General features: G+C 40.4%; 3 protein-coding genes across 3 annotated transcripts in view; 2 read left to right on the top strand and 1 right to left on the bottom strand.

The window, feature by feature from the left end:
* LOC107562782 (CTTNBP2 N-terminal-like protein) overlaps positions 1-1,732 on the top strand; it is a 20,387-nt gene extending 18,655 nt beyond the window's left edge. The window contains exon 5 of the mRNA XM_016247503.1: positions 270-1,732. Coding sequence (XP_016102989.1) covers positions 270-1,553 — 1,284 coding nt within the window. The 3' untranslated portion in view covers positions 1,554-1,732. The remainder of the gene's footprint in view (positions 1-269) is intronic.
* A 147-nt stretch (positions 1,733-1,879) lies between these two features.
* Positions 1,880-2,909, top strand: LOC107562783 (CTTNBP2 N-terminal-like protein). The gene has a single exon (XM_016247504.1). The coding sequence runs from the start codon at positions 1,903-1,905 to the stop codon at positions 2,728-2,730; it is 828 nt and encodes a 275-aa protein (XP_016102990.1). The 5' UTR covers positions 1,880-1,902; the 3' UTR covers positions 2,731-2,909.
* Positions 2,910-5,316: 2,407 nt separating this feature from the next.
* On the bottom strand, positions 5,317-14,674 carry LOC107562781 (F-actin-capping protein subunit alpha-1-like). Its single transcript, XM_016247502.1, has 10 exons — positions 14,535-14,674; positions 12,594-12,657; positions 7,966-8,017; positions 7,792-7,855; positions 7,280-7,486; positions 7,061-7,140; positions 6,016-6,094; positions 5,859-5,930; positions 5,712-5,774; positions 5,317-5,586 (listed from the first exon to the last, which is right to left on the bottom strand). The coding sequence occupies exons 1-10, from the start codon at positions 14,571-14,573 to the stop codon at positions 5,446-5,448; spliced, it is 861 nt and encodes a 286-aa protein (XP_016102988.1). The 5' UTR covers positions 14,574-14,674; the 3' UTR covers positions 5,317-5,445.
* Positions 14,675-15,695: the final 1,021 nt, after the last annotated feature.

Raw genomic sequence — 15,695 nt, 5'->3', positions numbered from 1 at the left:
ATGTCCTCATTTGTCACAAAAACGCGCACACACACACTCACACACTTATTTTTTTTGGATGCTTGACCATGGCTCTCACACATTCTGTAGCTCATAGGGTTCTGAAGTCTTAAAGATATTCATAAGTATTGTTTGAGGCAGGAAGAAGCAAGTAAACAAGATATTTTCAAGAACAATTGTAGAATTCATCTTCGATGTTGTCTGAAGTCTTATGTCTATATAATGCGTTTAATTTTTAAAGTGACGTCTCTTGCTTTTCTTCTTCACAGCTGGAGTTTGAGAGGGCTCAAGTCGAACGTTTAGAACGTGAGCAGTCAGTCCTGTCGAATCAAGCTGAGGAGGATTTAGCGCAGCAGCAGCAGTTATCCTCAACCCTGGCGAAAGAATGTCAGAAGGCTACAGCACGGGCAGAGGAGGAGAGCCAGCGGGTTGCAGAGCTCAGCCGCCAGCTGCAACAGGAGAGCAGTACCATCAAAACCCTAAAGGGGGAGCTGGAGAGCGAACGCACTCATGCTCAGCAGATAGAGGCGAGAGCTGAGAGAAAGCTGGCCGAATTGGATACAGTGCGTGAGCAGATGAGAGGGAAACTATTGAAGGAAGAAAAACGATATCAGGAGCTTTTGGAGAAGTTCAATAGCCTAAAAAAAGAGTTGGATGAAATGAAAGCAAGAGAAACGGCAGGACTGGAAAAGGACAATGAAGAAAATGTAAAAACCACAGGGATCATGCCTCCTCTTAGTCAAACAGAAGTCGATGGCAAAGCCATTGCATCTAAATCATCTCCGCAACCCAAGCTAAATGGCCACCACACTCCCAGAGAACCAGAGTCTCCAGCAGACGAGAGGTGCAAGGAAGTGGGATCGGTGGACAATGAGGTAGTACTCCCTGGAGGAAGTGGAGCCTCGCGGTGTCTCTCCCCAAGCAGCCCTGCCTCGTCCTCCCTTAGCTCATCTCCTTGCTCTTCCCCAGTACTGACCAAGCGTCTGGCCTCTATAGGCTGCTCTAGTCCGACCTATCCATCCTCTTACCAGGCCAGCATCAACCAGCGATTCCAAGCAGCACGCCACAAATTTCAGCAGCAAGCTGAATCAGAGCAGCAACACGGAGCATCCGTTGTCCACTCACCTCGAGACCTCTCTCCTACTGCGGCTGCTCCTACTACTCCAGACAATTCTACTGCAAAGCAGATTGCCCGCAACACTGTCACTCAGGTGCTGTCACGGTTCACGAGCCAACAAGCAACAAGTAAACTCCCTCCGTCCAACAGCTCGCCCTTTGGCACTGATTACCGCAACCTGGCCGCAGCCTCCTCGCCGACAGGGAAGAGCCCAGGGGTTCTTTCACCAGGGATCCGCTCACCAATAATTCCTAGGGCGGAGAAGATTCATCCACCCCCTGTTCCTCCTAAAAAGCAGGGGGTCAACCAGTCTCCCGGCTCACCGGTACCTTCTGGCAGAGCCAGCCACTTCCCCGAACTCTCTGGGAGCTGTGGTCTCACCAGGGGTCAGGAAGATGCAAAAGAGCTTGACTTGGTCATGTCGTCATCTAGTTAACCAGCCTGGAGTTCACGCCTTCTCCACTCCATTCCATCCAGTGGCATCTAAAGCACTCTTGAGAACCTCAAGGTTTCCTTCTTTTATTTTCACCCTTATTGTCATGTCATACTTGTCAATTCTTGTCCTTAAAAGGATAGTTCACCCAAAAATGAATAATTACTCACCCTCATGTCGTTCCAAACCCTAAGACCTTCATTTATAATCGGAATACAAGTTAAGATATTTTTGATGGAATCTGAGAGCTCTCTGACCCTCCATAGACAGCAATAATATTACCACGATCAACACACAGAAACGTAGCATCGGTAAAATAGACAATGAAGAAAATGTAAAAACCACAGGGATCATGCCTCCTCTTAGTCAAACAGAAGTCGATGGCAAAGCCATTGCATCTAAATCATCTCCGCAACCCAAGCTAAATGGCCACCACACTCCCAGAGAACCAGAGTCTCCAGCAGACGAGAGGTGCAAGGAAGTGGGATCGGTGGACAATGAGGTAGTACTCCCTGGAGGAAGTGGAGCCTCGCGGTGTCTCTCCCCAAGCAGCCCTGCCTCGTCCTCCCTTAGCTCATCTCCTTGCTCTTCCCCAGTACTGACCAAGCGTCTGGCCTCTATAGGCTGCTCTAGTCCGACCTATCCATCCTCTTACCAGGCCAGCATCAACCAGCGATTCCAAGCAGCACGCCACAAATTTCAGCAGCAAGCTGAATCAGAGCAGCAACACGGAGCATCCGTTGTCCACTCACCTCGAGACCTCTCTCCTACTGCGGCTGCTCCTACTACTCCAGACAATTCTACTGCAAAGCAGATTGCCCGCAACACTGTCACTCAGGTGCTGTCACGGTTCACGAGCCAACAAGCAACAAGTAAACTCCCTCCGTCCAACAGCTCGCCCTTTGGCACTGATTACCGCAACCTGGCCGCAGCCTCCTTGCCGACAGGGAAGAGCCCAGGGGTTCTTTCACCAGGGATCCGCTCACCAATAATTCCTAGGGCGGAGAAGATTCATCCACCCCCTGTTCCTCCTAAAAAGCAGGGGGTCAACCAGTCTCCCGGCTCACCGGTACCTTCTGGCAGAGCCAGCCACTTCCCCGAACTCTCTGGGAGCTGTGGTCTCACCAGGGGTCAGGAAGATGCAAAAGAGCTTGACTTGGTCATGTCGTCATCTAGTTAACCAGCCTGGAGTTCACGCCTTCTCCACTCCATTCCATCCAGTGGCATCTAAAGCACTCTTGAGAACCTCAAGGTTTCCTTCTTTTATTTTCACCCTTATTGTCATGTCATACTTGTCAATTCTTGTCCTTAAAAGGATAGTTCACCCAAAAATGAATAATTACTCACCCTCATGTCGTTCCAAACCCTAAGACCTTCATTTATAATCGGAATACAAGTTAAGATATTTTTGATGGAATCTGAGAGCTCTCTGACCCTCCATAGACAGCAATAATATTACCACGATCAACACACAGAAACGTAGCATCTGTAAAATAGTACATGTGACATCAGGGGTTCAACCGTAATTTTACGAAGCTACGAGAATACTTTTTGTGCGCAAAGAAAACAATAATAACATAATTTATTCAGCAATTCTTCTCCCCAAGTTACCGTCTTCCGCCATTTTGGAGAGTACCCCAGAACGTAATCAACGGAATGAGCGTTGTTTACGTTCAGCATGCACGTGCTTTCCCTGAACGTAATCAGTGTTGTTTATTTATGTTCTGGGGTACTCTCCAAAATGGTGGAAGACGGTAACTCGGGGAGAAGAATTGCTGAATAAATTATGTTATTATGGTTTTCTTTGCGCACAAAAATTATTCTCGTAGCTTTGTAAAATTAAGGTTGAACCCCTGATGTCACATGGATTATTTATCGATGTCCTTGCTACGTTTCTGTGCGTTCATCGTGGTAATATCCTTGCTATCTATGGAGGGTCAGAGAGCTCTCAGATTCCATCAAAAACATCTTAATTTGTGTTTCGAAGATGAACGAAGGTCTTACAGGTTTGGAACGACATGTGGGTGAGCCTGCATACTGTAAAAAAGTCTTCATCTTCAGATGTTTGCCTTTCATCCATGATGGATCTGAACAGTTTGATCTCCACTGACTCTAGATGAAAGAGACAAACAGCCACAAAACTACATTAGTAGTTACACACTACATAGTATTTAAACAGCCTTACATTGTTATAAATCATTCTATAAAAAATGAAAATTCTGTCATTAATTACTCAAACCGTAAGACCTTTTTTCATCTTCAGAACACAAATTAAGATATTTTTGATGAAATCAGAGATCTTTCTGGCCCTCCACAGACAGCAACACAACTGAAATGTTCAAGGCCCAGAAAGGCAGTAAGGACATCGGTAAAATAGTACATGTGACATCAGGGGTTCAACCGTAATTTTACGAAGCTACGAGAATACTTTTTGTGCGCAAAGAAAACAATAATAACATAATTTATTCAGCAATTCTTCTCCCCAAGTTACCGTCTTCCGCCATTTTGGAGAGTACCCCAGAACGTAATCAACGGAATGAGCGTTGTTTACGTTCAGCATGCACGTGCTTTCCCTGAACGTAATCAGTGTTGTTTATTTATGTTCTGGGGTACTCTCCAAAATGGTGGAAGACGGTAACTCGGGGAGAAGAATTGCTGAATAAATTATGTTATTATGGTTTTCTTTGCGCACAAAAATTATTCTCGTAGCTTTGTAAAATTAAGGTTGAACCCCTGATGTCACATGGATTATTTATCGATGTCCTTGCTACGTTTCTGTGCGTTCATCGTGGTAATATCCTTGCTATCTATGGAGGGTCAGAGAGCTCTCAGATTCCATCAAAAACATCTTAATTTGTGTTTCGAAGATGAACGAAGGTCTTACAGGTTTGGAACGACATGTGGGTGAGTAATTAATGACAGAATTTTCATTTTTGGGTGAACTATCCTTTTATATGGATAGTTCATCCAAAAAATGAAAATTCTGTCATTATTTACTCACCCTCATGCCTTTATGATCTTTTTTGGATCTTTTTGCTTTCCTGGAGGGACAGAAAACTCACTGAAAAGCATCTTAATTTGGGTTTTGATGATTACTCAAAGTAATCATCCAATGTTTGGAACAACATGAGGGTGAGTTAATGCAGACAAAATTTTCATTCTTGGGAGAACAATCCTTCTAAGTACCTGGTTTTGTAAGTTTCCTTATCTGAAACAGTTCAGGTCTTGGAACCTTTACAAATGAGCTAATGTGGTAAAGAAAGACATCCAGAATGTGCAGTGATACAATACTCCAGGACTGAAAACCACTGGTCTGAAAGGGTAGCCAACCCTTCTTCTGGAGAACTACCTTTCTGCAGAATTTTGCTCTAACTTTAATCAAACAACCCTGAACCAGCTAGCCAAGGTGTTTAGGATTACTTGAAGATTAAAGGCATGTTGTGTTGGAACTGAGCTCTGCATGAAGGTAGCTCTCTAGAAACAGGTGGTTACCTCTGTTCTATAGTACCTTGTTCTTTTTCTCCAAGGTTGTCTAACTCTGATTTTGGAGGGTCACCTACCTGCAGAGGTTAGCTCTAACCCTGATTAAACACTCCTTCTCTTCGAGTGACTTGCGAGCGGGTAAATGAGAGAAAAGCGACAATTGCCGATAATTTAGATCCACGATTCCCTTCAAGTTCTCATTTGAACCTAATCCACAGCTGAGACCCATCCAAGTCTATTAATGACAGACGTTTGAATGGAATCACATCCTCTTTTAAACAGAAAAAGTTTTTTTGACTTTTTTTTTTTTATTTTCATTTTTGGGAGACTTCTTCATGCTGAGCCAACGGCATGTGGTGTTCTGAGCGCCGGCTCCGCACTTGAACAGAAGGAAGAGGAACCGGGTCGGTTTCTAAGCGTTTTGCATCTCTTTGCCGATCTTGTAGCTGAGGATCTTGTTCCAGTCGATCTTGGTGCGAGTGACGGGCAGCTGTCTGCGGAGAGCTTTGAAGGTGGTGTCTGACATTGTCTGGTAGTTCTCACTGATGGCCGTCTGGAGGGAAACATTTAAACAGCGCAAATGTTAAACGGAATTCTGATCATTAAAATTAGGGATGCACCAATCATATGAAATATTTATTATTCATCTTAATTAAAATTTAGACGTCAAATTTCTACCTGGTAATCATTTTCAGCATTTTCAATGATTTTTACAAACTCCTTGGCAGTCTGGGTTTCATTCTAGAGAGAAAAGGGCAGGAATTTACTTTGTTGAAATCTTTGCTTTGGTTAATGCTTATGTGAATATATCTCTTTTTTACTCACAGTCACTACAATGGACTCCTCCACCTCTTTATGGCTCACCAGTTGTACATTACCGTCCTCATAATAATGTACCTGTAGGAAGACAAATTATGTAACACTTTACAATCACAATTTGTTTCTCATCTCCACTATGCTAATCTGTTAGGTGAGGTCTCACCTGGATCTTCAATACTCCCACCACCTGAGCTGATGACTGACTAATGGTGAACTTCCACTCTGACCTGCACCGGCCATTCCTGACAAGAGAGAATCATCGGAGATTCAGCTTACAACCAGATTTAGTCTTACTACAGAATCAGACTCCAAACATTAAATCTGACAATTATAATGTAGACTGTAGAGACTCACACAAAGATTTCAGACTAACCACATTAAAGAACTCATGGCAAAAATGTAGATCTAATTTGATACGTGATGTACAGTCAGCTGATTATGATTGCAAAACAAAACGTGACAAGAGTGAATCAGTTTTTAATCACCTTTAAGGGGTCCAAAAATGACAGATGGCTGTACATAATGCCTGTTATTTTACAAATACATTACCATTTAAAGACTCAGGGTCAGTAAGTTAGATATTTAGAAAAAAAAATGAAAGAAATTAATACTTTTAACAAGCAGTAAAGACTTTTGTTGTAAAGATTATAAAATAACTTCTATTACACACAAATACTGTTCTTTTGAATTCTAATCAAAGAATCCTGAAAAAAAATGACATTTTCATCAAAATATTAAATAGCACTGAAAATATTAAATGTGACACTGAAGACTGAAATAATGGTTGCTGAAAATTCAGATTTGCCATCACAGGAACAATTACATTTAAAAATGTGTTCAAATTCAGTAGAAAACAGTTACAAATATTTGTAATTAAATTGTAAATAATAATTAATTGTAATAATATGTAAAATATTACTGTATTTTGATCAACTAAATGCAGCCTTGGGGAGCATACGAGACTTTTCAAAACATTTAACTTTAACTTAAAAAAAAAAAAATTTTACATTACATTTAAAACAAATTCCAAATGTTTGAACAGCTATGTAAAAGCATAAATGTACCAGAAATGCTGATTTAAATGATCCTGAAAATGGTTAAGTTATGTAGGAAATCAGTTGCCTGGGACAAAGGGTCAATTATATAGTTTAGCAACATTATACAAGTATTCCAGAGAGCTGGATATAAGGAGATAAAGCATTACTCACCAAAAGTTTTTGGGCTGGAACTGATGACCCTCAATACAAGCAATAATTGTTTGCTGTCCGTCAACAGTCTTCCCATACACCTGCGGCACAAACATCAGTGCACATGACTTCACAAACAATGGCTGCAATCATAAATGTAAATGCAGCAAGTGCTAACAGTAAGAGAAATGTATGAAATTCATATTTTTCTGTTGAGATTCCCATAGGAAAACTGTGTACCGTGCAGACTCCAGTGGGATAGTGCTCTTTCACGTAAGCACTGAGCGCTTCATCACAGGCGTCCCTCCAGGACCGGAGGGCAGTCTCTCCCTCGTAGGACTGAGGATCGCTCGCTTCCTTTCGCAGGTGATCGAAACGGAATGACACCTGCTTCCGTGGGTCAAAGAACCGTCCCTGACCCAGATCTCCATGCTCAGTGATCAGAACCTGCAGGAACAGGATGTCCCTTCCTCTTTAGGCAAAACTAATCACACACAGATCTGCAGTTCTCCTAACGCAGCAGCAAACACTCACAGTCCAATGCTCACACCTGCCCTAATCACTAACAAAGTACACAAAGATCTACAGAGAGCAGAGTTTACACCCAGCTTAAATAAATAATGTGACAATAGTGTGCTCTCTGTTCAAAACTAACACAGAGTATCATGGCAGCACAGGAACTAAACGTACACGCACATTTTCAAAACCGACTGAAATTACTGCATCTGTGAGACTTAAAAACGTTAACTTACCGACTCCTCACTACCGTCGAGTTTGACAGGAGCGAACTGATCCATGTTATACTGAGCAAAGGCACTGTGAAACAGAAAAGAAGAATGGAACATGAATCCTTAGGAAAACAAACTTTCAACTACATACAGATGCATCTAGACATAACGTGACTAACAGATCTGGAAATAACTTACTGTGCTGCCCCTTCCCGGAGGAGGTTGTCATTGTTGAGGAGAAGTCGCACATCTACAAAAAACATAAAAAATTTAAAATCAGTCACAAACCTAAGCACAGGTCTGGTATAATATCAAATACAAAACTGGTTTGAAATCAGATGTTTTTGATGAGCGAGAGAGCAGCAATGAGGAACCGCCAATTAAACTGCAAGAGAGCTATCCATTGTGAAGCAGGAGCAAAAAATAAACAACATCAGCAACAACAGCTCGTTGTGCCTCCCCAAGCATCGTCTTGTGTATTTTTTCTTTTTTCCCTTTATGTGCAAATCAGTAAAAAATGTATCACAAGCATTTCCTCCATGTTGTTTGATGCTGGTGTCAAGAATCAAATCTCTTCTTGTGACTAGCACAAGTTTGTATATGAATATTTGAGATATTCTGGGACTGCAGCTTCAGTTGGATAGGAGAGTGATGTTGTAATCAACAGAAAACAAGAAACTGTACACATTTTTGGAGCCAGTTCCATTTCAGAAATCTCTTATGCTCACCAAGGCTGAATTTATTTAATCAAAAATACAGTAAAAACTGTAATATTATGAAATATTATTACAATTTTAAGTAACTGTTTTCTAAAAACATTTTAAAATGTAATTTATTCCTATGATGGAAATGCTGAATTTTCAGCAGTTATTAATCCAGTCTTTAAGTATTACACGATCCTTCAGAAATCAGACAGTTGTTCTGCTTAATATTTCTGTAGAAATTGTGATTATTTTTTTTCATTTCAAAAGAACACATTATATATTATATAATTATTTGTAGCATTATAAATGTCTTCTCTGTAACATTTGATCAATTTAATGCATCTTTGTTGAAAACAAACATTAATGCATTTGCCCACTGTCATATTCATGTCATTTTCACTGTGTGCTGTATGTAAAATGAGTGTTACCTTGGCTTTATTTGAAAAAATGATTCCCAATGCACACAAACTTCCCAGAATACTGAGTGCTCTGTTGTTTACAGTGTTTACTTCTTTTTTAATTATATTTTTATTAAATATTTATTTATTTGTGAAAAATACTTTGTCTTCTAGAGTATGTTTATTTTACACGTTTATTTTTTAATCCAAGGCTATACGTTAACTTTTTTTTCACATATCACTGGTGCTACAGAGGTTGAAAGTTTTGTAGCACAGGCCAAAAAGTTGTAGCACAAGTATAAAATGTCTGTTATCATGTCTGAAAACAAACACAAGTAACGGAGTTCATCACTTAAACAGGCACCGATGTTCCATACAGAGCACAAAAAATACAAACCATCACAAAAATTGTTTTAGACAGTTTTCTTAATTTGCTAAAAATGGAAGAGTGCAGAAACATAACACCACTTACACTTTAACAAAATATAAAATAAAAAACAATGGCAGACATTTAGGCAAAGTTAGCAAAGAGTCATTATTTTATCTTTGTTATTAGAAAATAAGAACAAAGATATACATTACAAATACACATAATATACAAATAAAACAAATTGTGCTTTATTTTTCAAGTACAGTATTTAGCAGTAGCATTCAATAAATTAAATGAACAAATATTAAAATAAAACACTATACATCAATTATACTTTTTTTTTTAAAGCAATTGACTGATGAGAAGTTCATCAGTCAAGAGCAGTGAGTGATTTTTTCTGTGTTTTGTTGTTTTATTAACATTAAAAGATCATCTGTCTTTCAATAGGGTTTCATTTTTATACCATCATTTACTCAAGTTGTTTTAAACCTGAATTAATTTATTTCGTCTGTTGAACATAAAAGTTATTTTTGAAGAATGTGGGTAACCAAGCAGTTGCTGGTCCACAGTAACGTCCATGGTATTTTATTCCTACTGTAAAAGTCAGTGTGGACCAGCTACTGTTTGGTTACTCACATTCTTCAAAATATCTTCTTTTGTGTTCAGCACAAGAAAGAAATTAATACAGGTTTGGGACAAAACATGAGTGAGTAAATAATGACAGAAATTTTTTTTTTTGGGTGAACTATCCCTTTAATGACAGGCGGCAGCATGTTTAGTAGCTACTGTCCCTTTAAGATCTTCACGCGTTTCTCTCAACTGTTTACTTTCATTTCAGACACAACCAACTGTGTTTATATGTAATCCTTGTGTGTTTTTGACAGTATTAGACGCTAAATCAATCAGATGCGAAAGACAACTTAGTCCAATAATCAGGAGCTTTTTGACAGGCTCTCAGAAAAAGCGCATGCAGAACAGCACGTTAATTAAATGTTTAACCGGTATTGCTTTAAAGCAGATGGAAATAATGTAGTTTTGTGATTGCGCATAAGTGCAGTGTCCCGTGAGAGTAACTCTACCGCTGAGCTAACACTGATGTGAATGCAATGCATGTGGCGTTGTACATTATATTGAGACGGAGGAGGCGCCAGAACTGATGCCGATAGAATGTGCCCTGTAGCACGATACAACGATATTTCTTCAAAAGCAGATCGTGGCGACATTTTAATAGTCCACGATCAAAAATCGTCATATGGCACACCCCTAACTACAAAGTATAATCAATCTCATACACACAAACAAGCACAACAAAATCACTTCACACTATTAAGCGGCTGTGTTATGAACATGCAAAACTGTATCGCACGCGTGCTACAGTGGTAAATTTATTCATCACACAAACCAGTTTTTTCGTAGCACGTGCGACATATGTCGCACTGTACAGCCCTGTAATCCATTTTCAAATGATTTCAAATTTCTTAAATATGAATTAAAATAAATTTAATTATATCCAGCACGTTAATTAAATGTTTAACCGGTATTGCTTTAAAGCAGATGGAAATAATGTAGTTTTGTGATTGCGCATAAGTGCAGTGTCCCGTGAGAGTAACTCTACCGCTGAGCTAACACTGATGTGAATGCAATGCATGTGGCGTTGTACATTATATTGAGACGGAGGAGGCGCCAGAACTGATGCCGATAGAATGTGCCCTGTAGCACGATACAACGATATTTCTTCAAAAGCAGATCGTGGCGACATTTTAATAGTCCACGATCAAAAATCGTCATATGGCACACCCCTAACTACAAAGTATAATTAATCTCATACACACAAACAAGCACAACAAAATCACTTCACACTATTAAGCGGCTGTGTTATGAACATGCAAAACTGTATCGCACGCGTGCTACAGTGGTAAATTTATTCATCACACAAACCAGTTTTTTCGTAGCACGTGCGACATATGTCGCACTGTACAGCCCTGTAATCCATTTTCAAATGATTTCAAATTTCTTAAATATGAATTAAAATAAATTTAATTATATCGGCCATCGGCCACCCTGCTTTCCAAGATATCAAAAAACCCATATCAGTCGACCACTACTTGTGAGATTAGTTTGTGCCTTTCGTAGCACGAGATTCGTTTGGTAGCGCGATCGCGCGGCTCGGTCAATTGACCTATCGTAAGCCCCGCCCCCCCTGACAATGTAAAGCGCTTTGAGTGCCTAGAAAAGCGCTATATAAATGCAACGAATTATTAATTATTATAATTATTATTATTATCAAGTGGGAATTAAATATTCAATGGAGCGATATATCAAATATTTTAAAATAAATATGGTGGGTAACTCGAAGCGAGGGTTTACAGATTACAATGCAAGCAGGAGAAGTCTCATATTACGGTCGTCACGATCATGGATAACAACATCCCAGATCAACACTGTTCATGTACCGCAGAATACGATTAAATTAATGTACATTTAACCAGTTTAATATGGAGAGGCACTAAAATGTACACCTTCATTTATGTGTTTTTGACCTACACTGTAACTTAGATGACGTGAGAACAGTTTGCGATTTAGGTTTGTACGTTAGCATGGACTCATTAACGTTTTTGTCTTCATTGGGATTGGGGTTGAATGCTTACAGACATTTTGCTCTGTTTTGTTTGGGTTTAGGAAATGTACTAAAATAAATTCTATTGCCTATCCTCTCAAGATACCTGGAATCAGTGTTACAAGTACCCAAGACACATCGTTTTTTCCATTTTTGTACCATAAACACCATCAAACCGATGCGAGCTTCGGATCTTCCAATGTTTGGCGCTGAAACCTAAAGATATCCGAGTTCCACTCCCCATGCAACTGATACTCAACTGCCATTGGCTCATCTGCATTCGAGGGGAGGGGCTTACCGATAGGTCAACTGATCCGTGTCGGTGACAGGTCAGCTTGGCGCGAGCTCTGTTTCGGGCTGTTTCATCCCACTTTCAGTGCATTTGGCTTCCCAAATGTACGGCTAAACACCAGTTCTCTCGCTCTCAGTCATGTTGCTTCTATCGGCTGTTTTTTGCTGTAGATATGCAATGCAGAGAGACACATACGCGACGCCCTCTTCTGGAGACGGGGCGGGAATATGCAGCTCATTTGCATTTAAAGCGATACACTCCAAAACAGCTCTTTTTTAGACACACCCCAAAAATGGCATTTTCAAGCTCTTATAATAAATTATCTGTTGGGTATTTTGGGCTGAAACTTCACAGACACATTCTGGGGACACCCAAGACCAATATTACATCTTGTAAAAAGGGGCATAATAGGTGCCCTTTAAGCATAATGAAAAATGACACTCACCGTTGAACACTTCATTGAATTCTCCAGGGGGAGCGTGGGTCACAAAATTAGCTGCGATGCGGACCTGCAGAAATAACACATAATAAATTATGAGTGGGCACATATTTGCCTCAATAAAACACTGTGGCTTCATCACTACTGAATCACAGCCAGTTTCCAGCGGGTGACTCTAGAGTTCAAATTACCCCATATACACACCCTGGCCTGTAACATTTCAAGAACACACACCACTGAGTTCTCAACAATACACACAAGTTACATGTTCATGTTTTAAAACCACATCACCCACACTACTAAACATCCAAAAACATCTCACTCAAATATCCTCTCAACCTTAGTGTAAACGTCCTTATTAATCAGACCAGGACTATTCCACATTAGATCTGCTTGTGTGCTGTTAAATTGATAGTTCATCCAAATAAAATATTTTGAAGTGTTTTACGCAAAACTACTTAACTAAGTGTTTGAATTATGTTTGTAGGGCTGCACATTTTGGCAAAAAAATATTTGTGAATATATATTAAGATTATTATATAACAGTATAAGTGATTGGAGGGATTAGATCTCTCGGATGGCCTGGGAACACCTTGGGATCCCCCAGGATGAGCTGGAGGTGGCGGCCAGGGAAAAAGACATGCTTACTCCTTACTCAGCCTGCTGCCACTGCGACCCTGCCCTGGATCAGTGGTGGAAAATGGATGGAATGGATGCATATAACAATTATTATTATTATTAAACAAAAATATGAATTAATTAAAGATAAATAAAATATTACTATTGTAATATTTCACTGAAAAATTAAAAATAGATTATACATTTAAAACAACACTGGATCCCATTAATTTTCATACAGCTAATGTCTTTCAAACCCACCAAGAGAAGCTGTCGAGTACACATTTTTGAACAAAAAAACACATTTAATAAATGTATAGGGAAAGAGATTAACATAAAGGGAAGCATCTGGTAATCTGCCTAATGAGCATCTCCTGTGGCCTGGCTGGGGAAGTCAGCTGAGCATGTAACTCAAAGCTCTGACAGTATGCAGAAAATGATCACATGTAATTAAAGGGGAAGAAAATACGTGGCAGTTAAATACAGCTTTTAGAAAAGGGACAGATGCTGACAGAGACTGAACGAAAGAGCACAAATAAATCAGAATCCACCCGTCTGCTCCGTGTAAAACTCGAGGCTACTGTCAAAGTGACAGGCCATGTAAATGACAGTCTTGCCCTTCAGTTTCAAACTACAGAAGGATGCAATTAAAAGCCAACGATAAACGAGACAGTCAACCGCTAACATTCTTCCAAGCATCTAATTTTTGCTTCACTGCAGAAACAACACTGGGGTGTGTAAATGACGACAGAATTCTCTATTTGGCTCAAACTCTCTCTTTAAATCAGCGTAGATTGCAGACTTCCACCTCAAAACACACCCTCTCCTGCGGTCGTAACTTCATCCGGCCGAGGCTTTCGGCTCAGATAGCTGTCGTGTCAGGCGGATCTGGCATCTGCTGTCCCACACATGTGTAATTCTACCGGAGCACGGCCCGTTAAAGCCCGTCGGCTCGGTTCGGAGTGGGTGGATCTGCTGAGATCTATTTCTGAACTCACTCTGACAGCTAATAGCTGACGCTCACAACACTTCCACGCAAAACAACACGGCCATTGCGGATTTAACTGATGACTGCGTGTGTCTTACTAAAACACTGCTTGTTGTTCGGTGTATCGTTGTTATTAAACCAGGTCTCTGTGTTTTACGGCAATGCAAAGCTGCGATTTCACTTCCTCACAGATTAGCACACGGCTAACCGGCTAGGCAATCTCGCGCTCCTTCCGGGAACCAGTTATTCATCCTTCTGCACGCGGAGGGTTTAAATATGAAGACGTACGAGCGTGTGTACTTGGGCGGTTTGTGAAAGTTAATTTAATGTTTTATTTTTACCTTCTCCTCGTCTGAAAGCGGCTCCTCAAAGTCGGTCATCTTGGCTGTGGCGGAGCCTCACGCCGCGGCGCATGCTGGGTAGCGCGCGCTGTCACGCTCGTGACCATAATAGGGCAAAACGGAGTGCGAGCCACCGCCTCGCGCAGCTCCTGCGCTCCTCTCCCGCCTCTGACTGACAGTCAGCGGAGAGGATATACGGGGAGCACGACTTCGAGGCGCACGTTCTAATGGGGATTTTGATTGAAATCGGTGACTCGAAACTTTTGGATCAGTTCATAAAAAGATTCATTCAATGATTCGTGTAGTGGTCCTTTCTGCAAGTTACATTCTTACGCCAGGAGGTGGCGACAGGGGAATGTTTTTGTCACTGAATAATTCACTCAGCAGATTCTTTAAATAACACCAAGTTGATCTAAACACATCTTCTTATCCTTTTTCTTATGAAAATTCAATTCCCAAAAAAGTTACAAAATAATAATACTAAAAAATCTGCATGTCATGCTAAATGCACTACATCTACAGTCTGAAATATAAATTACCTGAGCTCTTTAATATCTGAGGTATCCCATTTTAATTTCCATCCAAGGTTACAAACACACACACACACACACACACAATGTTTGGTCCCCATAACGTATAGGGAATACCAGGACCATACACACACACACTAGGTTTCTGTGAATTGTGGGGAATTTCCATAGACTTCTATTACTTTTATACTGACCAAACAATATTTTCTGTCCCCTAACCCTAAACCTACCCCTTACAGAAAACCTTTTTGCATTGTTAACCTGTTAAAATGTAAAAAAATTCAGGTTTTACTATCCTTGTGCATGGGGACAATATAGCGTAAACAAGAACACATGCACACACACACACACACACACACACACACACACATACTTTGCCACTTATCTTTGGGGACACTCCACGTGTGTGTGTGTGTGTGTGTGTGTGTGTGTGTGTGTGTGTGTGTGTACACTATGGTACATAAATACCATAACCTAACCCTAATAACCCACAGCTTAAATCTAACTAAACGCTTTCGGCATTTGAATAATAATAATAAAAAAGGGAAGAAAAAAAAGAAAAGAGGATGTCCTAAAAAGGAGGTTTTGCCAAATTTGTAAATCTTTAAATAGGTACATGTTAAAATAAGGC

The sequence above is a fragment of the Sinocyclocheilus grahami genome, unplaced genomic scaffold (genome assembly GCF_001515645.1).
Source record: "Sinocyclocheilus grahami isolate Dianchi unplaced genomic scaffold, SAMN03320097.WGS_v1.1 scaffold839.1, whole genome shotgun sequence".
Lineage (NCBI taxonomy): Eukaryota > Metazoa > Chordata > Actinopteri > Cypriniformes > Cyprinidae > Sinocyclocheilus > Sinocyclocheilus grahami.
Note: the sequence above shows the minus strand (reverse complement) of the source record. Positions and strands in the feature narration are given on the sequence as shown.

Coding starts and splice junctions, on each gene's coding strand:
- LOC107562783 (XM_016247504.1), top strand. CDS start 1,903: ATGCCTCCTCTTAGTCAAACAGAAGTCGATGGCAAAGCCATTGCATCT.
- LOC107562781 (XM_016247502.1), bottom strand. CDS start 14,573: ATGACCGACTTTGAGGAGCCGCTTTCAGACGAGGAGAAG. Junction 7,141..7,279: donor ATCCCACTGGAGTCTGCACG/GTACACAGTTTT, acceptor TTTGTGCCGCAG/GTGTATGGGAAGACTGTTGA. Junction 5,587..5,711: donor ATGCTGAAAATGATTACCAG/GTAGAAATTTGA, acceptor GTTTCCCTCCAG/ACGGCCATCAGTGAGAACTA.